Genomic DNA, 18,429 nt, shown 5'->3' with positions numbered 1-18,429 from the left:
TATTCGATTATCAAAATCCACCACATTCTGTTTAGCACAGCCAACCCAACACAGTTCTTTACATTAAAACAGAACTTTGGCAACCTCTATACCTATATCAAAAGTTAGCTAATACTTGATACCAAGGCTAAACAGAAAGATCAGACTTCTATGCAAATTCTCATTTTTGTAATCCTGACATGCTCTAAGAAATTCTGTCTTTAACGTTTACATAGATGGTGGTGTAATTTAATCCTCATAATAGTAAAAATATGGCCAATCCCATTTAATACCAATCCAGTGTACCATGACACTGGTGGCACCAGTAACACTTTTCAATATTGGGTCACAACATCCCATGTTTTAATTTTCTATTAAACAATGTTCTAAGCAAACACAACAAAGCTTAAGAAAATCTAATTCACAAGAAAAAAATCAGTTGAGAAAAGGAAGAAATTGTGGACCTTAAATTCAATATTCTGAGATTATTTAACTGTAATTAATGGGATTAATGGGAAGTGCAAGAGCAACTCAGTTAAAATCCAGGGTGAGTGACACGACAATTGATCAGGACAAGACCTAGTGCAATTGCAGGAAATTACCGGAATTGCTCATGGGTGAGGAAAGTCAATACATGTCTGGAAAAGTCCCTGATCATGTTTCAGGCGGGCGATAAAAATCATTAGCACAGTAAACAGATAGTGCAGGAGTGCCTAAAGTTGGAAAAAGAAGAAGAAAGGGGTAAAGATGGAAAATAAGTAGCTTTTGGCCATTTGTGCCGAGACAAATCTGTACCATGATATCATTTACAGGTGAATTACCAGACCAGACTTCATGTGACAAACAAAAGGATTATTAGGGTACTTACAATGTCAAAATGTTTTATAAGAATTATGGTTAAATATCAATATCAAATAGTTTTGAAAAAATATATAGTGGTTTAATGCCCACTGAGTAGTACATGAATGGTTTTTCTAGAAATGTATTAGCTCTAATTCTTTCTAAACGCTGGGCAATGGTACAGTAATGTGCTGGACCTCAATGCATTTCAGGCTGCAAGCTAAAAACCCCACTGAAATAAAAGCTTTAATTCAGACTACCTCTGTAAGAGAAATGCCATGTGTCCATCAAAAAATGCACTCACCTTTTTGCTGAACGTGTGAAAAATACATAAACTCAATAGAGATCTAATCAAACCACACACTGCCGTTTTCTATACACAGTGAACTGTGTGCACAGTGGTGCAGCAATAAGGATTTGATCTCTGCCTCTGGTTATTGTTTCTCTGAATTTAACTTGTTCTCTGTGGTTTCTTAGTACATTTTAAAAACATACCACTAGACAGATTAGCTCTTTTTAATTTACCCTAGAATTGACAAAATTTATTGGCTGAGTATTTTCCAAGGAGATCATTCCCAACTAGCATCCCAACTGTTTTCAGTCCAAGTTTCAGAGCCAGTGTGACTTTGAGCAAATTCCTAATCCTGCACTATTTAATGGGTCAGTAAATCATGAACAGCTGCCTTTCCCCTCATATACTTACATAAAACATTAGCATTAGTCTGGACCAGGATTATCTGTTTCACAAAACCACTATTAACAGCATGACCCAGTATGCACCCTAAATTGGACACAGGATAATAGAAACTCTAACTGAAACCTAGCAGTGGACAGCTGCCAGCAGCCTTTAGCAAAATGAAATACTAAACACCGCATTCATTAATGGTCATATTTCCATCTACGGTGATGACCCCCTGCTGGGTGCTTACTGATTTATATATCCTACAGACATACTTAACTGCTCACACGGTCACATTAATCCCATTGCCAGTGATCTACCTCTCAGGGTTTAATTGGAGTTTTTCTCCGGAAGGTTAATAATTGTAAAATGTTAAAGACTTGCATGAGCAAAAAAGGAGGAAGGGAGTGGAGAAGGAAGCATTCTGTCAACTACTGATTGGTGCCAACTGTTTATTCCAAGTACTAACTATGCCTGAAAATGACCGGAAAATTAACTGTCATCTAGAGTACAGGGTACAAACTTTACATTTACATTATTTTTCTGCACATGTTGATTAGCTATTTCTACTCATTTGTTAAGTTTAACATGCTGAAAAACAGCACTTGACAGTAGGCTGACAGTGTGAACAATTCTTCTCAAACTAAACTGATGGTTGAGTACAAGAGCTGAACTGACAGCAATCAATAGTAAACTACAAATGAAATAATGGGAGGAAAAGAAAGTACAATGCCATATCACAGCTGACAGAAATAAATAGCACAATGCTGCTTTTAGCAGACAGCATATGTTAGTGCAGTGCATACGTGTGAACAGTATTGGAGGTTTGCTTGTGATGAGGTGGATTTGTTTCTGGCAGTTAATGTCTAAACTGATAGCAAGCATAATGGAAGACTAACGTTGACTGCTCAAAGCAATTATTTAAGAAGAATTGACAGCATAATGTCAATTTATGTTTTTTCAGTATGTTAAACTTAGCAAATAAGTATAGACTCAGACTGTATACTGTAACTGTAATGTAGGCCACTTTGGATAAAGGCGTCTGCTAAATGCCGAAAATGTAAATGTTATATTAATGCTGATAAACCTGCTCTGGAATGATATCCTACAGAGGTCTAACACTGACTGCATTTAAACTATTAAATAGCAATGTACTGTGCAGAAAAGCTAAACATATATGCAAGAAACAGCCTGACAAATGGCAACCAAATGGGAGACGTGGGTGTTGCAGTGTCAGTCTAACATGTGCTAGCATCACTCAGTAAGTCCTAAACATGCTAGTCTTGTTAGATGAGAGGTGTTGGATTTACAGAAGTTAGACCCAGCAGTCACCACACCACACCACACAAATGAACCAACCTACCAATCTATTACCACATGGAATAGCAATTAAGCACTAAGAGAAAATAACATGTAAATGTAAAATCGGATGCCAGGTCTGATACTGATAATCCCACCGCTCATATATTAGCTGTAACGGCTGTGTGGCTGTGCTCTGGTGCATGTAAATGGTGAAATGAGTGACCATATGTCTGAGAGCCTATTTGTACAGCATGAATAAAAAAACACGTGTGAGAACAATTTCTTGGCTCAAAGCAATCACAAGGGTGTTTTTTTTTTTTAATAAACAGCAGCTAAATCCCACGAGAAAAGAATAACAAAAACACAGCCAGCTTTAAGACATAGATACATTCAATTTCAATTCGATTTTGGCTATCGTCTGGGTTTTTTTTTTTTTTTTTTAATGCATTTTCTCCCTTTTTCTCCCGATTTTTAGCACGTCAAGTTTCTACCCAATTGCGTTATGCTTCCTCTTTACTGGTGCTGACCCCCGCCCCTGATTGAGGAGAACGAACTGACACATGTCCCCTCCGATACGCAAGCAGTAGTCGACTGCATTTTTTCAACTGCACCAGCCGAGTTCATTTGTGAATCAGCCCTGTGCACAGAAAGCCACACCCTGATCAGCATTATTACTCTCGTAATAATGCTGGTCGTAATTGCATCAGTTATGAGGTCCCGATCCGGCTCCCTCACCCTGTATGAACAACAGCCAAACATATAGCCGCCCAGCCCTGCTGAGATTCGATACAATGTATTCAAAATCCCAGCTCTGGTGTGCTAGCGTATTTTACCGCTGTGCCACCTGAGTGGCGGCTATCGTCTGTTTAATAGATATTAATTAAATTAAGGCTGTTATGGCACACAAGATTCTTTCTGAGTAAATAAACTTATTCAAGCTGCTGCATGATGTAGACATTAAAAATAAAGGAAATGGAAGTAGTGTGGTTATGCAGGAGCTTCTTTGGAACTTGTTTGCAATACTGATAGGCAGGATGTATCTTGAATGACTTGATTTAATCACTTTAGTGCAGAACAGTGTGTAAACGACATTTTTACTGTACGTCATGTAGGGCAAAGTACACAATGAAAAAAACATTGGGGATTCGGACTAGATAATGATAACTTTATGCCTTCGATGCACATGTGTAATTTGCCGTATTTGGTTTTAAGCAAATGTTTATAAAAAAGGGCTAAAAGCACAAATATTCCAATATGCCACAAATAGTCTGACTGAGAACTCAACAGACACAAATGATCATGTTAAAGGAAGGGGATGCCGGACCAGTGCAAAGTAACCACACGCAATGCAAGCAATTGAGGGTTAATGACCTTGGTTAGGGACCCAACAGTGGCAGCTTGGCAGTGTTGGGGCTTAAACCAGCAACCTTCTGATCATTAATGCATAAAAATAACCTAAAGCACTGATCTGCCACTTCAAAAGCTACTCCTACTGTCTGGTCGAGGCACTTGCACGAGCAGCTAAGTAATATTAAATGAGTAGTTTGGTCCTTCATGTGTGCTGAGGATCTTTGTGAAAATCTGCTGCTGGGCTGCATAGAGATGTGGCTGCTGGTGACTTTACTTTGTCAAAAAATGCGCATACAGTAGTTCTACAATTACTGACTGTAGTCCATCTGTTTCTCTACATAACTTTTTAGCCTGCTTTCACCTTGTTCTTCAATGGTCAGGACCACCACAGGACTATCACAAAGTAGGTATTATTTAGGTGGTGGATCATTCTCAACACTGCAGTGACACTGACATGGTGGTGGTATGTTAGTGTGTGTTGTGCTGGTATAAGTGGATCAGACACAGCAGAGTTTTTAAATACCGTGTCCACTCACTGTCCACTCTATAAGACAGTCCTACCTGGTTGGTCCACCTTGTTGATGTAAAGTCAGAGACGATCGCTCATCTATTGCTGCTGTTTGAGTTGGTCATCTTCAATGCTGTTGGCTGAATATTTTTGGTTGGTGGACTATTCTCAGTCCAGCAGTGACAGTGAGGTGTTTAAAAACTCTTTCGGCACTGCTGTGTCTGATACACTCATACCAAACCAACACACACTAACACACCACCACCATGTCAGTGTCACTGCAGTGCTGAGAATGATCCACCACCTAAGTAATACCTGCTCTTTAGTGGTCCAGGGAGAGTCCTGACCATTGAAGAAGAGCATGAAAGAACAAAGCATGCAGAGAAACAGATGGACTACAGTCAGTAATTGTAGAACTACAAAGTGCTTCTATATGGTAAGTAGAGCTGATAAAATGGACAGTGACTCTAGAAACAAGGAGGTGGTTATAATGTTATGGCTGATCGGTGTACATAGAAGGACAGAGCCATGGCCGTAGGTAGGATTCGAAATCCATTTAAATTATACAACTAAACATTTACTGATCATTATTTAAAAACAAAATCTGTATTTGTATGGAATTGTAGTTGTATTACCTAAAGACAGGGAAACAAATGTAAATCTTTTATTAGATTAATTATTAAAACTGGACCAACCATTCCAAATTAGCATCAACACTGTAGACAAAGGTTTTGGTTCTTCATTGTGCGCATTTTAAGTATTGAATACAAAACATCAGTGTCTGGTCTGGATAGATTTTTAATTTCTAAGCAACGCAATGCTTTTGTGATGCATTTAATATTAATTGGACGTAAGATAAATGCATGTTATGTGTCTGCATAAGCATAAGGTCGATCTTTTTATTTCCCAGTATTTGAATTACACAGACTTCTCAGGCTCTAAATCTCTTAAGCCTGGCATCTTAAATAAACATTTGGTTTAAAGCATCTCAGCGCTGCTCAGAGTAGAAATAAGAAATGAAGTAGAACATGAGAGTGGGATTTGCAGGTGCAGACCCATTGGAATGCTCATCTGTTACACAAACACACAAAAACACACACACACACACACACACACACACACACACACACACAAACAAACACTTTGTGGGTGTGGAATAGAGAAACATATTAACATACCTTTGAAATGTTGCTGGACCTGCTTGCAGAATGACCAAGTGGCTTCTCATTCTGTAGAGAATAGGAAAGACACCATGTTAGCACTAAAATAATTTTTTTTTTATGCAGACAGAATGCTCAGGAATTGACAACCTCATTAGAACTTCAATTTTGTTTGATGAATTTCTTTTATTAAACATTTTAAAATAGTTCATTTCATGCGGTCGATACTTTTAAGAAAAGATTGCAAGCTGCTAATTGTAGCATGATTGTTTAACTTATCAATATTCGGCAACTGCTCGATTCAGCGTTAGAGCAACGAAAGACTCATGTTTATTCATCATTGTGTCAAAAATAAATAGAAGGGCGAACAGGTTTAACTAATCTATTTAAAGTGTGGAAATAGATGGGTGTGAAGACAGACTGAGAGAGGGGATTGATTTGCAGCAGGGATTTGTGACCCTCATTAGCTAGCAAACTAACAGCTGAATGTCTGTGGTTTGGGCTGAAATCACTTTCAGCTGCCTGAACTAAATCCCCAGGAAGAAACATTGTCATTAAAACCGAGCATCCATCAGCGGGTGGCAAAAACCTCTCGAGCAAAATTTCTTCTGAATGTTTTTCCTGCCCTGTCTCAGTGGCACTGAGGAGCAATTTATGGAAAGATAACCTTTTCAGTCAAACCTCCCTAATGTGCTGTCTGCATCTTCATTTTTTTTAACATCTGCCAGATTTCAGTCATAATTATACTACTTTTAAACTGTGTATTGTCCTTGACTAAAAGGTCAATCTTAAAATGCAACATAAACAATAACAAAGTGCTTATAAGAAAAATAAGCCTAACAGTTCAGTCATTATGGAAATCATCATTTAATAAAACAAGGAAAATTTTAAGGAATAATAAGCTTGGACGTAAAAGAAGCTATTAAAATAGATACCCAAAGACTTTTTTTTACTACGTAGTACTAAACCAGAACTTTGCCTTTTCCATTATCCATCAGCCAAGTGCCAAAGGTTTTAGTACCAGTACCCTGGGTCCTGACTAGGGATGTCCCGATCTGATCTCAAAGATCGAAATCGGGGCCGATCAAGGCATTTTTTAACAAGGCATTTTTTAACAAGGCATTTTTTATCTGCTTTACTAAAGCCGATCCTAAGCCGATCCTTTGTGTTACGTCAGCATGTCCGCTGTGTGGAAATACTTTAAATTGGAAAGTAAAACAAGTCCAACAGCGAAGTGTAATGTCTGCAATGCGAGCATTTCACGAGGCGGTAGGAGCAGAGCTGCGTTCATTACTGTAGAATTTTACTATTTATATGGTGTGTGAGTCAAGGATCACTCCGGTTTACAAAACAACGTAGTGATGCGCTTGCTTAATAAAGAAATAAATACACGGTATATTCACAAATTGTCGAGAGCAAAACACTTTATTAACTTCTTCTGTTACTGTACCGAATAGCGGAAAACTAGAGTCATTGTGTTAGCCAAGCATGCTATTCCATGCACTATGGAAGCCCCAAAGGGTCAAAACACACTCACTTCGCACAGAAACGTCCATCAAACCATTGTCACAATACAACCACAGAAAAGTTTGTTACAGTTACAACACGCCTACAGGTACGGTGGCTCATAAGAAACAAACCAGATATCATTTAACCCAATGATCTACAATTACTACCAATTTGATACGCCACCTAAAAAATAAACACTCAGTCGTATACAGCGAGTTTATTATTATATGATGAAAAGAGGAGTGTTCGAGTTTTACTACTACAAAGCTGCACTAAGTTTGTTTACTTTTATTTTGTCAAAATAAAAGAACATTAAGCAATAGCTTGGATGCAGGCAATTTTTTTCCTACAGCACTGCAGAGCTATTTAGTTGTTAAACATATACATTGAATTAATTTGAATAACTGTAATGTACTTGAAGTGTGCACTGTGTGAACAGTATTATCTAGTTCTTATCTAGAAAATACAAGTATCGGTTTGAGACTCGGTATCGGATCGGGATCAAGAATTAATGATCGGGAACAAAAAAATGTGATCGGGACATCCCTAGTCCTGACCCCTGGGTGGGTCGCAAGCCAAAAAAGGGTCACAGAGAAAAAAATAATTTAAAAAATGGATTTTAATAGCACAGAAACACAAAATCAACTTGAACAGGAACGCCCCTTGTGGAGGCTTATGTTACATTTTGTAAACTACTGTGGGAGCACAATACGAATATTTCATATTGTGTTCGTTTTGATGCATTGTTGGTGTTGCCTGGGTCGAGGTAATTAATTTATTTATTAGGATTTTAATGTCATGTTTTACACATTTTGTTTAAATTCATGACAGAAACCGTAGTTACTCGTTACACAAGATTCATCAGTTCACAAGTGTAATGTCAAACACAATCATGGACAGTTTAGTATCTTGCATTGTCTTTGGACTGTGGGAGGAAACCGGCGCTTCTGGAGGAAACCCACACAGACACAGGGAGAACATGCAAACTCCACACAGAAAGGACCCAGCCCGCTCCACCTGGGGATCGAACCCAGGACCTTTCTGCTGTGAGGCTACAGTGCTACCCACTGAACCACAGTGCCTCCAGGGTTGTGGTAAAAATCATAAACAAAATGTTGGTCATTGAAAGTTGGCTGAAAAACCCTGCCCTAGGTAACTAGGTCTCTAAATCCTGTCATCTTGTAGCACCCAGACTACCTGTTGTACTACTGTGCTGCCAGTTTTAATGTAAATAAATCATAAAATCAAACTGTGTATTAAATAAAACACATTAAAACATGTGACTACACACAACAACAATCCCAGGTTAGAAATACACTATTTAGCCAAAAGTGTGTGAACACACGTGATTCTGTTCTTGTGTTTCAGCCACACTGTGCTGCAATCAGTTATATGAAATAAAATACATGTTTTTAATTTTGTGGCAACCAAATGCTCTAATCTGCTGAAATATGGCTGTGCCACTTTTCACAAACGTCTAAAAAGCCTGACCTCAACCGCAGTGAACATATTTCTAGCATAATATTTGTGCCTGACCTCTTTTGACCAAATGGCTGAATTTTTTATTTTTCTTTATTTTTCTCCAATAGCAAATCAAATCTCGGCTCTGCTACCGGTCGGCTGGACGCCATCTAGTGGGCACAATTGGCAGTGCCTGCAGCAGACACAAATTGGCCACCGTGTCTGCTGAGTGATGAAATGACCGAACCAGATGGGTGGGGTCTTCAAACACTGTGCAAGGAACCTGGTTAACCTATGCGCCTATGCAGAAACATGGGCGTAAAGAAGGGGTCCACTAGGACTGCGCACACGTCGGAGGGCACGTTGCAGCAATATACCCTCCTCGAACGCAATCAGGGATCCTCAGCAGCGGAAGACAAACTGACGAATCGGGAGAAAAAGGGAGAAAATGCATAAACAACAAAAAGAAAATATGGCAATCTGGTCCCACTGTGGTATACAAGATATAACGTAAAGCACCAACAAGGAGTGTTCATGTACAAGTTCAGTTTGTCTTTATGTGCCTGTTAAATTTAATTTATTTAATTTTTATTATTTGTCTTTCCACCCTTTTTTGGCTTGAAACCCACCCAAGGGTCGTAACCCAGGGTTTGAAAAACCCTGACTTAAGCAATCATACAAAGCAGCCAAAATAATAATATAAACGTGCTTATTCTGATCCTGCATTCACATTAACAACTACCTTAAAACTAAATACTAAAAATCGTTAATTGTTTAGTAACATTTAAACATAAAAGTAAAGTAACAACAAGCAAAAGTACCAAAATGTACAGATAATCCTATCTGCATATGGTTAGATAACAGTAATGCTACACAAACAAGCTTGAACGTTTTAAGTTTGTGGTCTGTATTCCCACAGCATATGGAAAGCATTTTTTTTTGAGTGCCCATTTGTTCACAGTGCAATCAGAATTTGTGCTGCTTGATTTGGCTGCACCAGGTGTACTATTACATGCAGTGTGCTAATTACAGCCTTTTACAATTATCATATTGTAGAGGTCAGTGTCCTGATTGTGATTAACATATGACACACTGAGCAGTTTTGTCTAATAGAAAATCTAATTTCACACCCATCAGGGCCTGAGTGAACAGTGACTCAAAAACAACACACACAGACACACAGACGCACACAAGCACACACGCACGCACACACGCACGCACGCACACACACACTTAATTACTTACTTACTTTCACAAGTGTTGTGAATACCAGAGCTGATTTGTATATTGTATAAAACTGCATTAGTTAGAGACAGTGCTGAGGTCTGTTAAGTAATACAGGCTGTACGGTGGTGCAGTGTGGAAAGAGAAGAACACATTCTTTATTGTTAATTACTCCGTCATCTTACTCGCAGCTCCTGCCCTTACATGTTACCATGGTGATGCCAGTGATGGAGGACTGGATGTTAAATCATTGCTGGTCTGTGTTCAGCATAAAGAATAATTTTAGCCACAGCAGACAGCAAGACTACACACACATTGACTCTCTGACATCCTCATGATGTGCTCTAATCTCACTTCTGTAAACTCATTCAAGTGTTAAATGTGTTAAACACAAAGAAATAAGCAATCCTGTTAACCCATTAGTCTGCGCATTTACAAGTTTCACTTGTCTTTATGATCCTTTAGCTTCTAATTGTGTTGCTCTTCCTGTTCCCTTTACTACACAGTAGGGGTGTGATAACTCCATTATCCTATTGATAATGAGTATCAGTCACTTTATTTTGCTTTAACATGTTGTGAATAAGTGTAATGACTATTTTCTAATTGCTATAAAAAGTACCTTAAGAAGTAAATTAGTGGAAAAGGTTGTACAAAAATAACAAATTGGTATTTTGGGGAGACATATGATGCCGTCATGAAGACATGTTTTCCAAGAAACTCTCTATTTCAGCAGGACAATACCAGGCCACATTCTGCACAAGTTACAACAGCGTGGCTTTGTACACACAGAGTGCACGTGCTGCTTTGGCCTGCCTGCATTCCAGATCTGTCTCCTATTGGAAATGTATGGCGCATCATGAAGAGGAGACTCAGACAACAGCGATCTTGGACTGTTGAGTGGCTTGTATACAGCAGGAATAGGCAACAATTCCATTTGCAAAACTCTAATAATTAGTAGCCTCAATTCCCAAATGATTAAAAAGTATAATTAAAATGCTAACATCAGCTAGTTTCTAAGTTTTGCCTGAAGTTACAGTTTAGCTAACCAACAAACCCTCCCCTGTAATTCGAACCATGCCCAGGAGCTCTTGTTTTGCAATCATAAAAAAACAGAAGGACATCCTTGGTGTAATGAGCTTTAACACAGTACATCTATTCTAACAATGTTGTGCAACAGACACAAAACAAGCTGAATTAAGAAGTGTGCTACACACTACACTGCAGTTAAGAGCTTCTGCATTCTTCCTGAAACCAAGAATTATACAAAGGTAACTGAATTAATGATGTACCAAAGCAGCTGCTCTCAATGCTAACCCTGCTCTTTCAAAATAATAACTTTAGCTTTAGCAATGGCAACATTAGGGAAAAAATAGGAAAAACTTTTTCCAATTCCTCCACATCTTTTTCTTCCATTAGCTCTAACATGCTTTTGGAGTCTGTGTGTGTGTGTGTGTGTGTGTGTGAGCAGAAGAGCTATATCAGCTTGGATACAGAAACAGCATGTTGCTTTCAGTCCACACTGCACGGTGATAAGAGGAAGTGAGAGTAGGCAAGCAGAGCCACTGGGTTCGGTCTGTCGTTTCATGTCCACAGTATTCTAAAGGCATGAAGAATATTCATTGAACTGACCTTAAAAGCAGCCAATAGTGAGGTAAAAACTTTAGCACAACTTTCCAATGAATTCTGGTGTGGAAAAATCTGACTCATAAAAAGATGGACTACAGTCAGTAATTGTAGAACTACAAAGTGCTTCTATATGGTACGTGGAGCAGATAAAATGGACAGTAATTGTAGAAATAAGAAGGTGGTTTTAATGTTATGGCTGATCAGTGTATATTAATTTGTATAATCAAAAAAGCTTTTAATCTTACATACATTATTGTTCATTACTTTTTTCAACAGTTTAAAACAAATAAAGTCTGAAAACATATGTTTCGTTATTATTTTATTCCAACATGTGACATAATGGCTGGTGATTTTTAGCTTTAACTTAGTATGCAATGTACAACTGTAGAAAATGTCTAGCCAAATGATGACTGCACACTAAAGGTCAACTGGCAGTATTATACAGCATAAATAATGTTACCCAAACTTGCATGCCAAGATACACCAGCTACATTTGTCTTAAAGATTATTTTTTATCAGTACTAGCTATAACTGGCATCCAAACTTATCTTAAACCTAAAAATGTGGACATGCCTTGCATAACAACACTTTAAATATCTACTATTTTTGTAGGGCAGCTGTAGCCTAGTGGTTAAGGTACTGGTCCAGTAATCAGAAGGTTGCCAGTTCAAGCCTCGTCACTGTTGGGCCCTTGAGCAAGGCCCTTAACCCTCAATTCCTTATACTGTATACTGCCATAACTGAAGGTCGCTTTGAATAAAAGTGTCTGCTAAATGCCGAAAATGTAAATGTACTATATTTGGTCTGAAATGTTTTATTTAATTTTTTTTTATTCCTGCCTGAAATGCATGAATAGATGAATATTAACATGAAATATTTGGGTTCAAACTGTCTGCAATGACGTCAAAGTCAAAGTAAATGTAATAAACACTGCATTTTCTTTTTATTTGCATTAACCTCATGTCCCGCTGTTTTCTGATTTGAGTTGTACATCAAGCTCAGCTGCATTACAGTTATAGCTGCAAAGAAATTGTCTATGTTTACCAAAAAATATTTTCTCATCGTGGTACAGATGGGCACCAAATTAACAGAAAAACCTGAATAAACGAATGGCGAAACTAAGTGCAGATGCTGTGTGGAACATTTAGCACAGGGGTGTCAAACTCATTTTCACCAAGGGCCACATCTGCATTATGGTGGCCCTCAAAAGGCTGACTGTGATTGCAGTCTGCCTTTTAAGTCTTGGAAATTTTTTAGTTTTTCTTGGAGGCTAAATTCTGTGTTTGGTGTCAAAATGCCAAATATATACTGTATATTTATAATGTATATCTACATTTATATTGTACTCCTTTACCACAGACACGGCCTCATAACACAAGAGACATACCAGTTTTTCATTTTGAAGCACAAACTTGTATTCATCTTTCATTACATTTCCTTCCTTCTGCTTCAATTTTCTCTTCTTGTATATTTTGGGATTATTTGTAAATATTTCTCAACATCACTTGTTGGAAAATAGTTTCAGTTAAACGCTGATTTGGAAACACTGCCATCTAGTGGCAGGATGTGGTCACTTTGCGGGTCACAAAATCGGCATGCATTGTAGGAGATGCAGTTTATGTACGATTTAACAGTGTATTTAAGACAATCATACGTCTTTTAAGCTCTCGCGGGCCACATAAAATGACGTGGCAGGCCGGACTTGGCCCGAGGGCCTTGAGTTTGACACATGTGATTTAGCATAATTTAAATCTATTTCCGACCTTAGAGGTCAGTGTCACTGTAAATCAATAAATCAGTTTTAGTGTATTTTAAAATAATAAGCTTCTCCTATGCCTGTGAACAAAAGCTTTTTTAGTGTCTTGGTTGTTCCACCACCATAATAAGACAACTACGTTTTTTGTTACCCCTCTGTACCTAAATAGTGTCCATGTTAAATGTTACAGGAGTATTGATAATGTGGTTAAATATTATTAAAAGGCTGAACTACTCTTTGTGTCCTGCTAAACAGTAGCCCAAAACAGAGTAACAAGAAGAGCTTCAAGGTTGCCATGAGTGCTCGGCCAGTATAATGAGAGAGCAAACGCATCGGCAGTCCTTAAATATAATCAGCAAGGGATGATTAGAGAAGTGCAGAACAAAGAGGAGCAGAACAACATCGGAAGTACCCTGTGCCATTCAAATTCTTTTCCTAACCAAATGCATGTGCAAGGATAAAATCTCTTTAATATTAATACAACCATCAGGTAATCACGAGTCATGCTTTAGCCAGGGGAATATTATTGGCTTTGCTTTATAGGTGGCAGAGATGGCAACTACAAGCACTCACCTAGTGTTCTCATCGTGTGTATGATGTGTGTATGATTGCAAATTGAAAAAAGGTATTTGGCTGACTTCAAGTGTGACACAGAGTGCATGTGTTGGCACTCTCTCAGGAAGCAACAAGTCGAACATAGTACAAATCATTATTGTATTTGTGCTACTATTACATAATTAAAACTAGGTGTGATATCAGCCTGGACTGCTAATATTGTGCTAGATGTTATTTTCTTCAGTCAGACTGACATAAGCCACGAACAGTTTATTCAACTGTATGCTAATTAAAAGCATCATCAAAGTAAACAGAGGTCTAAAAGCAAACCTTTTACAGGCAGCTTGGTAACAGAAGCCTGCAGAGAATTATCTCTAGTAATGAAAGAAATGAGGTTTTGTTGTATAAACACAGATGGTATAGCAGTATATACAAGCCCTCAATTGAAGTATTAGTAATGAGTGTAATAAGCAGATGTAGATCCTCGCAATATAAAAAGTATTTAAGAGTATTTAAACTAAGCATGCTGACTAATATACACATAATTTACATCTTGACTGTATCTAATTAGTTCTACATAGTTCAACAAACCCACCCACCATCCTGAATGAGTTCATACTGACTAAGATGTAAAAGCTATTATGTTGCACCCTATCTAGTTGTTAGAGAGTAGGAAACCAGTGTAGCGAGTGTAGAAACAGCTGTGTAACCTAAAAGCTACATAGAGTCTGTGGGATTCATTTATTATATATGTATATATATGTATATATATAAAAGGTTAGGGTAGGAGGAGTAGTAACTGGTTGTGTCTGAGAGACTGAAAGAGCTTATAGTCCGGATTTAGCGCCATTTGATTTCCACCTTTTTGGACGCTTAAAGAAGCTTTAAGGGGAAGAAGATTTTCATGTGATGATGATATGAAAGCAGCGCTGCATCAGTGGCTACGCGCTCACCCAAAAACAATGCATTATTATTATTAAATGCATTTATTCCCTTTTTCTCACGAATTTTAGCGTGTCCAATTTTTACCCAATTGCGTTATGCTTTCTCTCTACTGGCGCTGACCCCTGCCCAGATTGAGCGGAGCGAGACTGCCGATTGCATTTTTTCACCTGCACGAAGCAAGTTTATATGCCGATCAGCTCTGTGCACGAAGAGCCACACCCTGATCAGCATTATTCCTCCACTCTGTGCTGACGCCATCAACCAGCCAGCAGAGGTCATAATTCACTCAGTTACGAGGAACCCCGGTCCGGCTCATCCTACCCTAGGAACAACAGTCAATCATTGTTCATGCAGCTGCCCAGCCCAGCCGGATGGCAGAGCTGAGATTCGATATGATGTATTCGAAATCCCAGCTCTGGTTTGCTAGCATGTTATTCCACTGCGCCACCTAAAAAATGTTTTGCTGATGGCATTAAAAAGTTGGTACGACGTTGGGAAAATGAATTGGAAGGTGACCATGTAGAAAAGTGATGTAATTTGTTTTTGAAATTCTTAATAAATAGTTAAAAAATAAAAAAACAGTTTGAAGCTACAGTAATGCTTTATGAGGTAGCTGTAAACATTCAGTGATTTTGCACAGTTATGGAAGGTATTGTACTTACTAATTTAAAATCAGGAGGTGCCAAACACGACTGGCTGATTAAAGAATAGAACATTTTAGAACAGTAGGTTAAAGTAAATAGTATGTTTTAAAAAAATGGCTGATTTTTTTTTTTGTGTGATTACAACATCTATTTAAAAATTACAAACATATTAAAGCATTTCATAATGCAGCCAGTTTATATTCTACATTTTAGAATATAGTCAGCAGACCTCTAAGGTTTCCTTTCTGTTTTATGTAGGGCATCTAGCCAGAGAAAAATTGTGTTGTCAGTGCCTTATATAAAACCTGAACGGTCATGACTGAAGAACTTGGATTGTATAAGAGCAAATCATTTGCCTTCTAGTCCACTGTCTAGCTTGCTCAATTATTGTGCCATTTTTCAGTTACCAGCTGGAAGGCCTGAACCCTGCAGACTGCACTGCTATAAGCATTTCTCTTTCACTTCACCATAATTTGCATGCACAAACAAAATCACAGCTCAATTCAAAGCTTTCTGATAAAAGTGAACAAAAGAGGAAAGGTGGAAAGAGCCGTCTTGTGCCAGACAGGAAAAAACCCATGTTCAGACACCTTGGTTATCTTGGTTTTGCACTGGCAGAGTTGAAGTCATAACAGCAAATAGGGTTGGGTAGTTAAAGAAAAATATGCTGAAGCAGAGCATGCTTTCAGAGCACAGGGACCATATAATACAAAAGCTTTTCCCCAATTTTCTTCCCAATTTAGTTGTATCCAATTACCCGATTGCATTACGCTTCCACTCTACTGATGTTGATCTCCACCCTGGTTGAGGATAGCCGAGACTGACACACGCCCCCTCTGACACGTGTGCAGAAGCCCATTGCATCTTTTCACCTGCATGAGGTGAGTTTATATGTGGACCAGCTTTGTGTACAAAGAGACACACCTTGATCCCATTATCCCTTGTCCCCGTGCAGGCACCATCAAACAGCCAGCAGAGGTCGCAATTGCATCAGTTATGAGGAATTCCCTCCGGGACCCCTTTTGAACAACAGCTAATAGTTGTTTGTGTAGGCGCCGAGCCTGCCAAATGGCAATACGAAAGCTTTTAATAAACTGAATACAGAAACATTAATAGTATGCTGACAGCCAAGAACAAATTATGCAATGTCAAAAAATATCGCAGTTACTGTTAAATAAATGACCACCAGCAGTGGGATATCCTGCTAGCACACCAGCGCTGAGATTCTGAACTCCTCGGTTCGAAACTCGGCGTTGCCACCGGTCGGCTATGTGCCATCTAGCAGGCGTAATTGGCAGTGCCTGCAGGGTGGGATGACCGGACTATGTGGGTGGGGTCTTCAAACGCTGAGTAAGGACCCTGATTAGCAGATAAAGATGTGCCTGTGAAGAATGCATGAGTGAAAAAGGGTTCCTTTAAGGGCTGCGTGCGCAGGTCAGAGGAGGCGTGAGCAGCAATATACCCACCTCAACTGCAATCAGGGATCCCCCAGCAGTGGAAGACAAATGGACTACGCTAAATTGAGAGAAAATGGTAGAAAATGCATAAAATATAATAGAATTTTTTTTGTTAAATAAATGACCTCCAATTCTTGGAGAGTTGAAAAAAATGTCTGTTCATTTGAATTGACGATAGTGATTTGATTGGCAATACAGAAATACGTAGATGACATCAACCAGGTCAATAATAGAAAAGACGTTTACTAACAAACAACTTTCAAACATGCCTGAAAACATATATACCACATTTATCTCAAACTGAGATCGTGTACATTAGCTACAAGACTTATGTAGCTAACAAATAATAAAATCCTATTCGGTTTTATTAAAAACCTTAAGTCTTCAAACACTGAAGGTACATCTGATACCTATTCATCCTACTGCACCTCAAAACCCACAGTAACAGCACCAAGAGGTATACCTTTCTAGAATTTCAGTGTTGCTCACGAACATGGTCTTAAAAATTCTTGGTATAACTGCAGTTTAATCATTGATATTATGCCAGAAATAATTATCTCATTTCAAGACGTTTTGGCATACAAACATGAAAAGGACTGTTTGTGTGGCTGAGAGTGTGTTTAGGCAGCGTGTTTAAAGTGCTGTCTGAAAGGCTCTCAGACTGCCATAGTACTGAGTGTTATTATTTCATTTCAGACACTTAACTAGCACAACCAAACCATCCTTTTATACAGCAGAGTAGGTTTTCAGAGCTGCACATTATACAGTTCCAGTCAATAAAATGACAACACTAATTTGAGATGCAAATTCTGCTAGTACCACAAATCAGCAGTCTAATTAAGGCTGTATAATCAATCATATTTTAATAGTGATGACAAGTTAGGCTTTTTTAATGAAACAAAGACAGATGAATTATTGGTACAATTAGCAAAAGCTTGATTGCATTGTGTTGTATTAAGAATTTATAAAAAAAAAAATAAAAAAAAACAGGCTAAATTAACATATTTTCATTTTTAAATCACTTACACGGTTTGTTCTGTGAATGCATCAAATATTAACCTACAATACACAACTTTTGAATATGAACTGTTGTTCCTGACCAAGTTCATTACTGCATAACTGTTGTAGCTGCTGTTTCAGATGTTTTAGCTTCTTTTTGAGTGAAAGCTGTTTCTTTGATGCCATCGCTGTCATTAATCTGAGAGCACATGGTACACCTCTCCGGGACCAACATGTGGTTCCACTGACCTTCCACTTGCCAAGTCTACTGATAAAAGCTGTTTAAGGTATTTAATATGTAGCTTTTTCATTCAAGTGTTTATTAATGATGATTGTTTATTGATCACTATATTTGACAGAAGCTTACTGACAAGTGGTTCTCAAAGTGGGGTCCAGAAAGCCCAGGTAATGTGTCCTTTATATTTGTTAATGCTT

At 38.3% G+C, this 18,429-nt stretch overlaps 1 protein-coding gene across 2 annotated transcripts in view; it reads right to left on the bottom strand.

The window, feature by feature from the left end:
• marchf8 (membrane-associated ring finger (C3HC4) 8) overlaps nt 1–18,429 on the bottom strand; it is a 161,149-nt gene that overhangs the window by 36,481 nt on the left and 106,239 nt on the right. For both annotated transcript variants that reach the window (XM_062995125.1, XM_062995126.1), the window contains exon 3: nt 5,837–5,887. In XM_062995125.1, the coding sequence (XP_062851195.1) occupies nt 5,837–5,887 (51 nt within the window). The remainder of the gene's footprint in view (nt 1–5,836; nt 5,888–18,429) is intronic.

The sequence above is a fragment of the Trichomycterus rosablanca genome, chromosome 5 (genome assembly GCF_030014385.1).
Source record: "Trichomycterus rosablanca isolate fTriRos1 chromosome 5, fTriRos1.hap1, whole genome shotgun sequence".
Classification (NCBI taxonomy): domain Eukaryota; kingdom Metazoa; phylum Chordata; class Actinopteri; order Siluriformes; family Trichomycteridae; genus Trichomycterus; species Trichomycterus rosablanca.
Note: the sequence above shows the minus strand (reverse complement) of the source record. Positions and strands in the feature narration are given on the sequence as shown.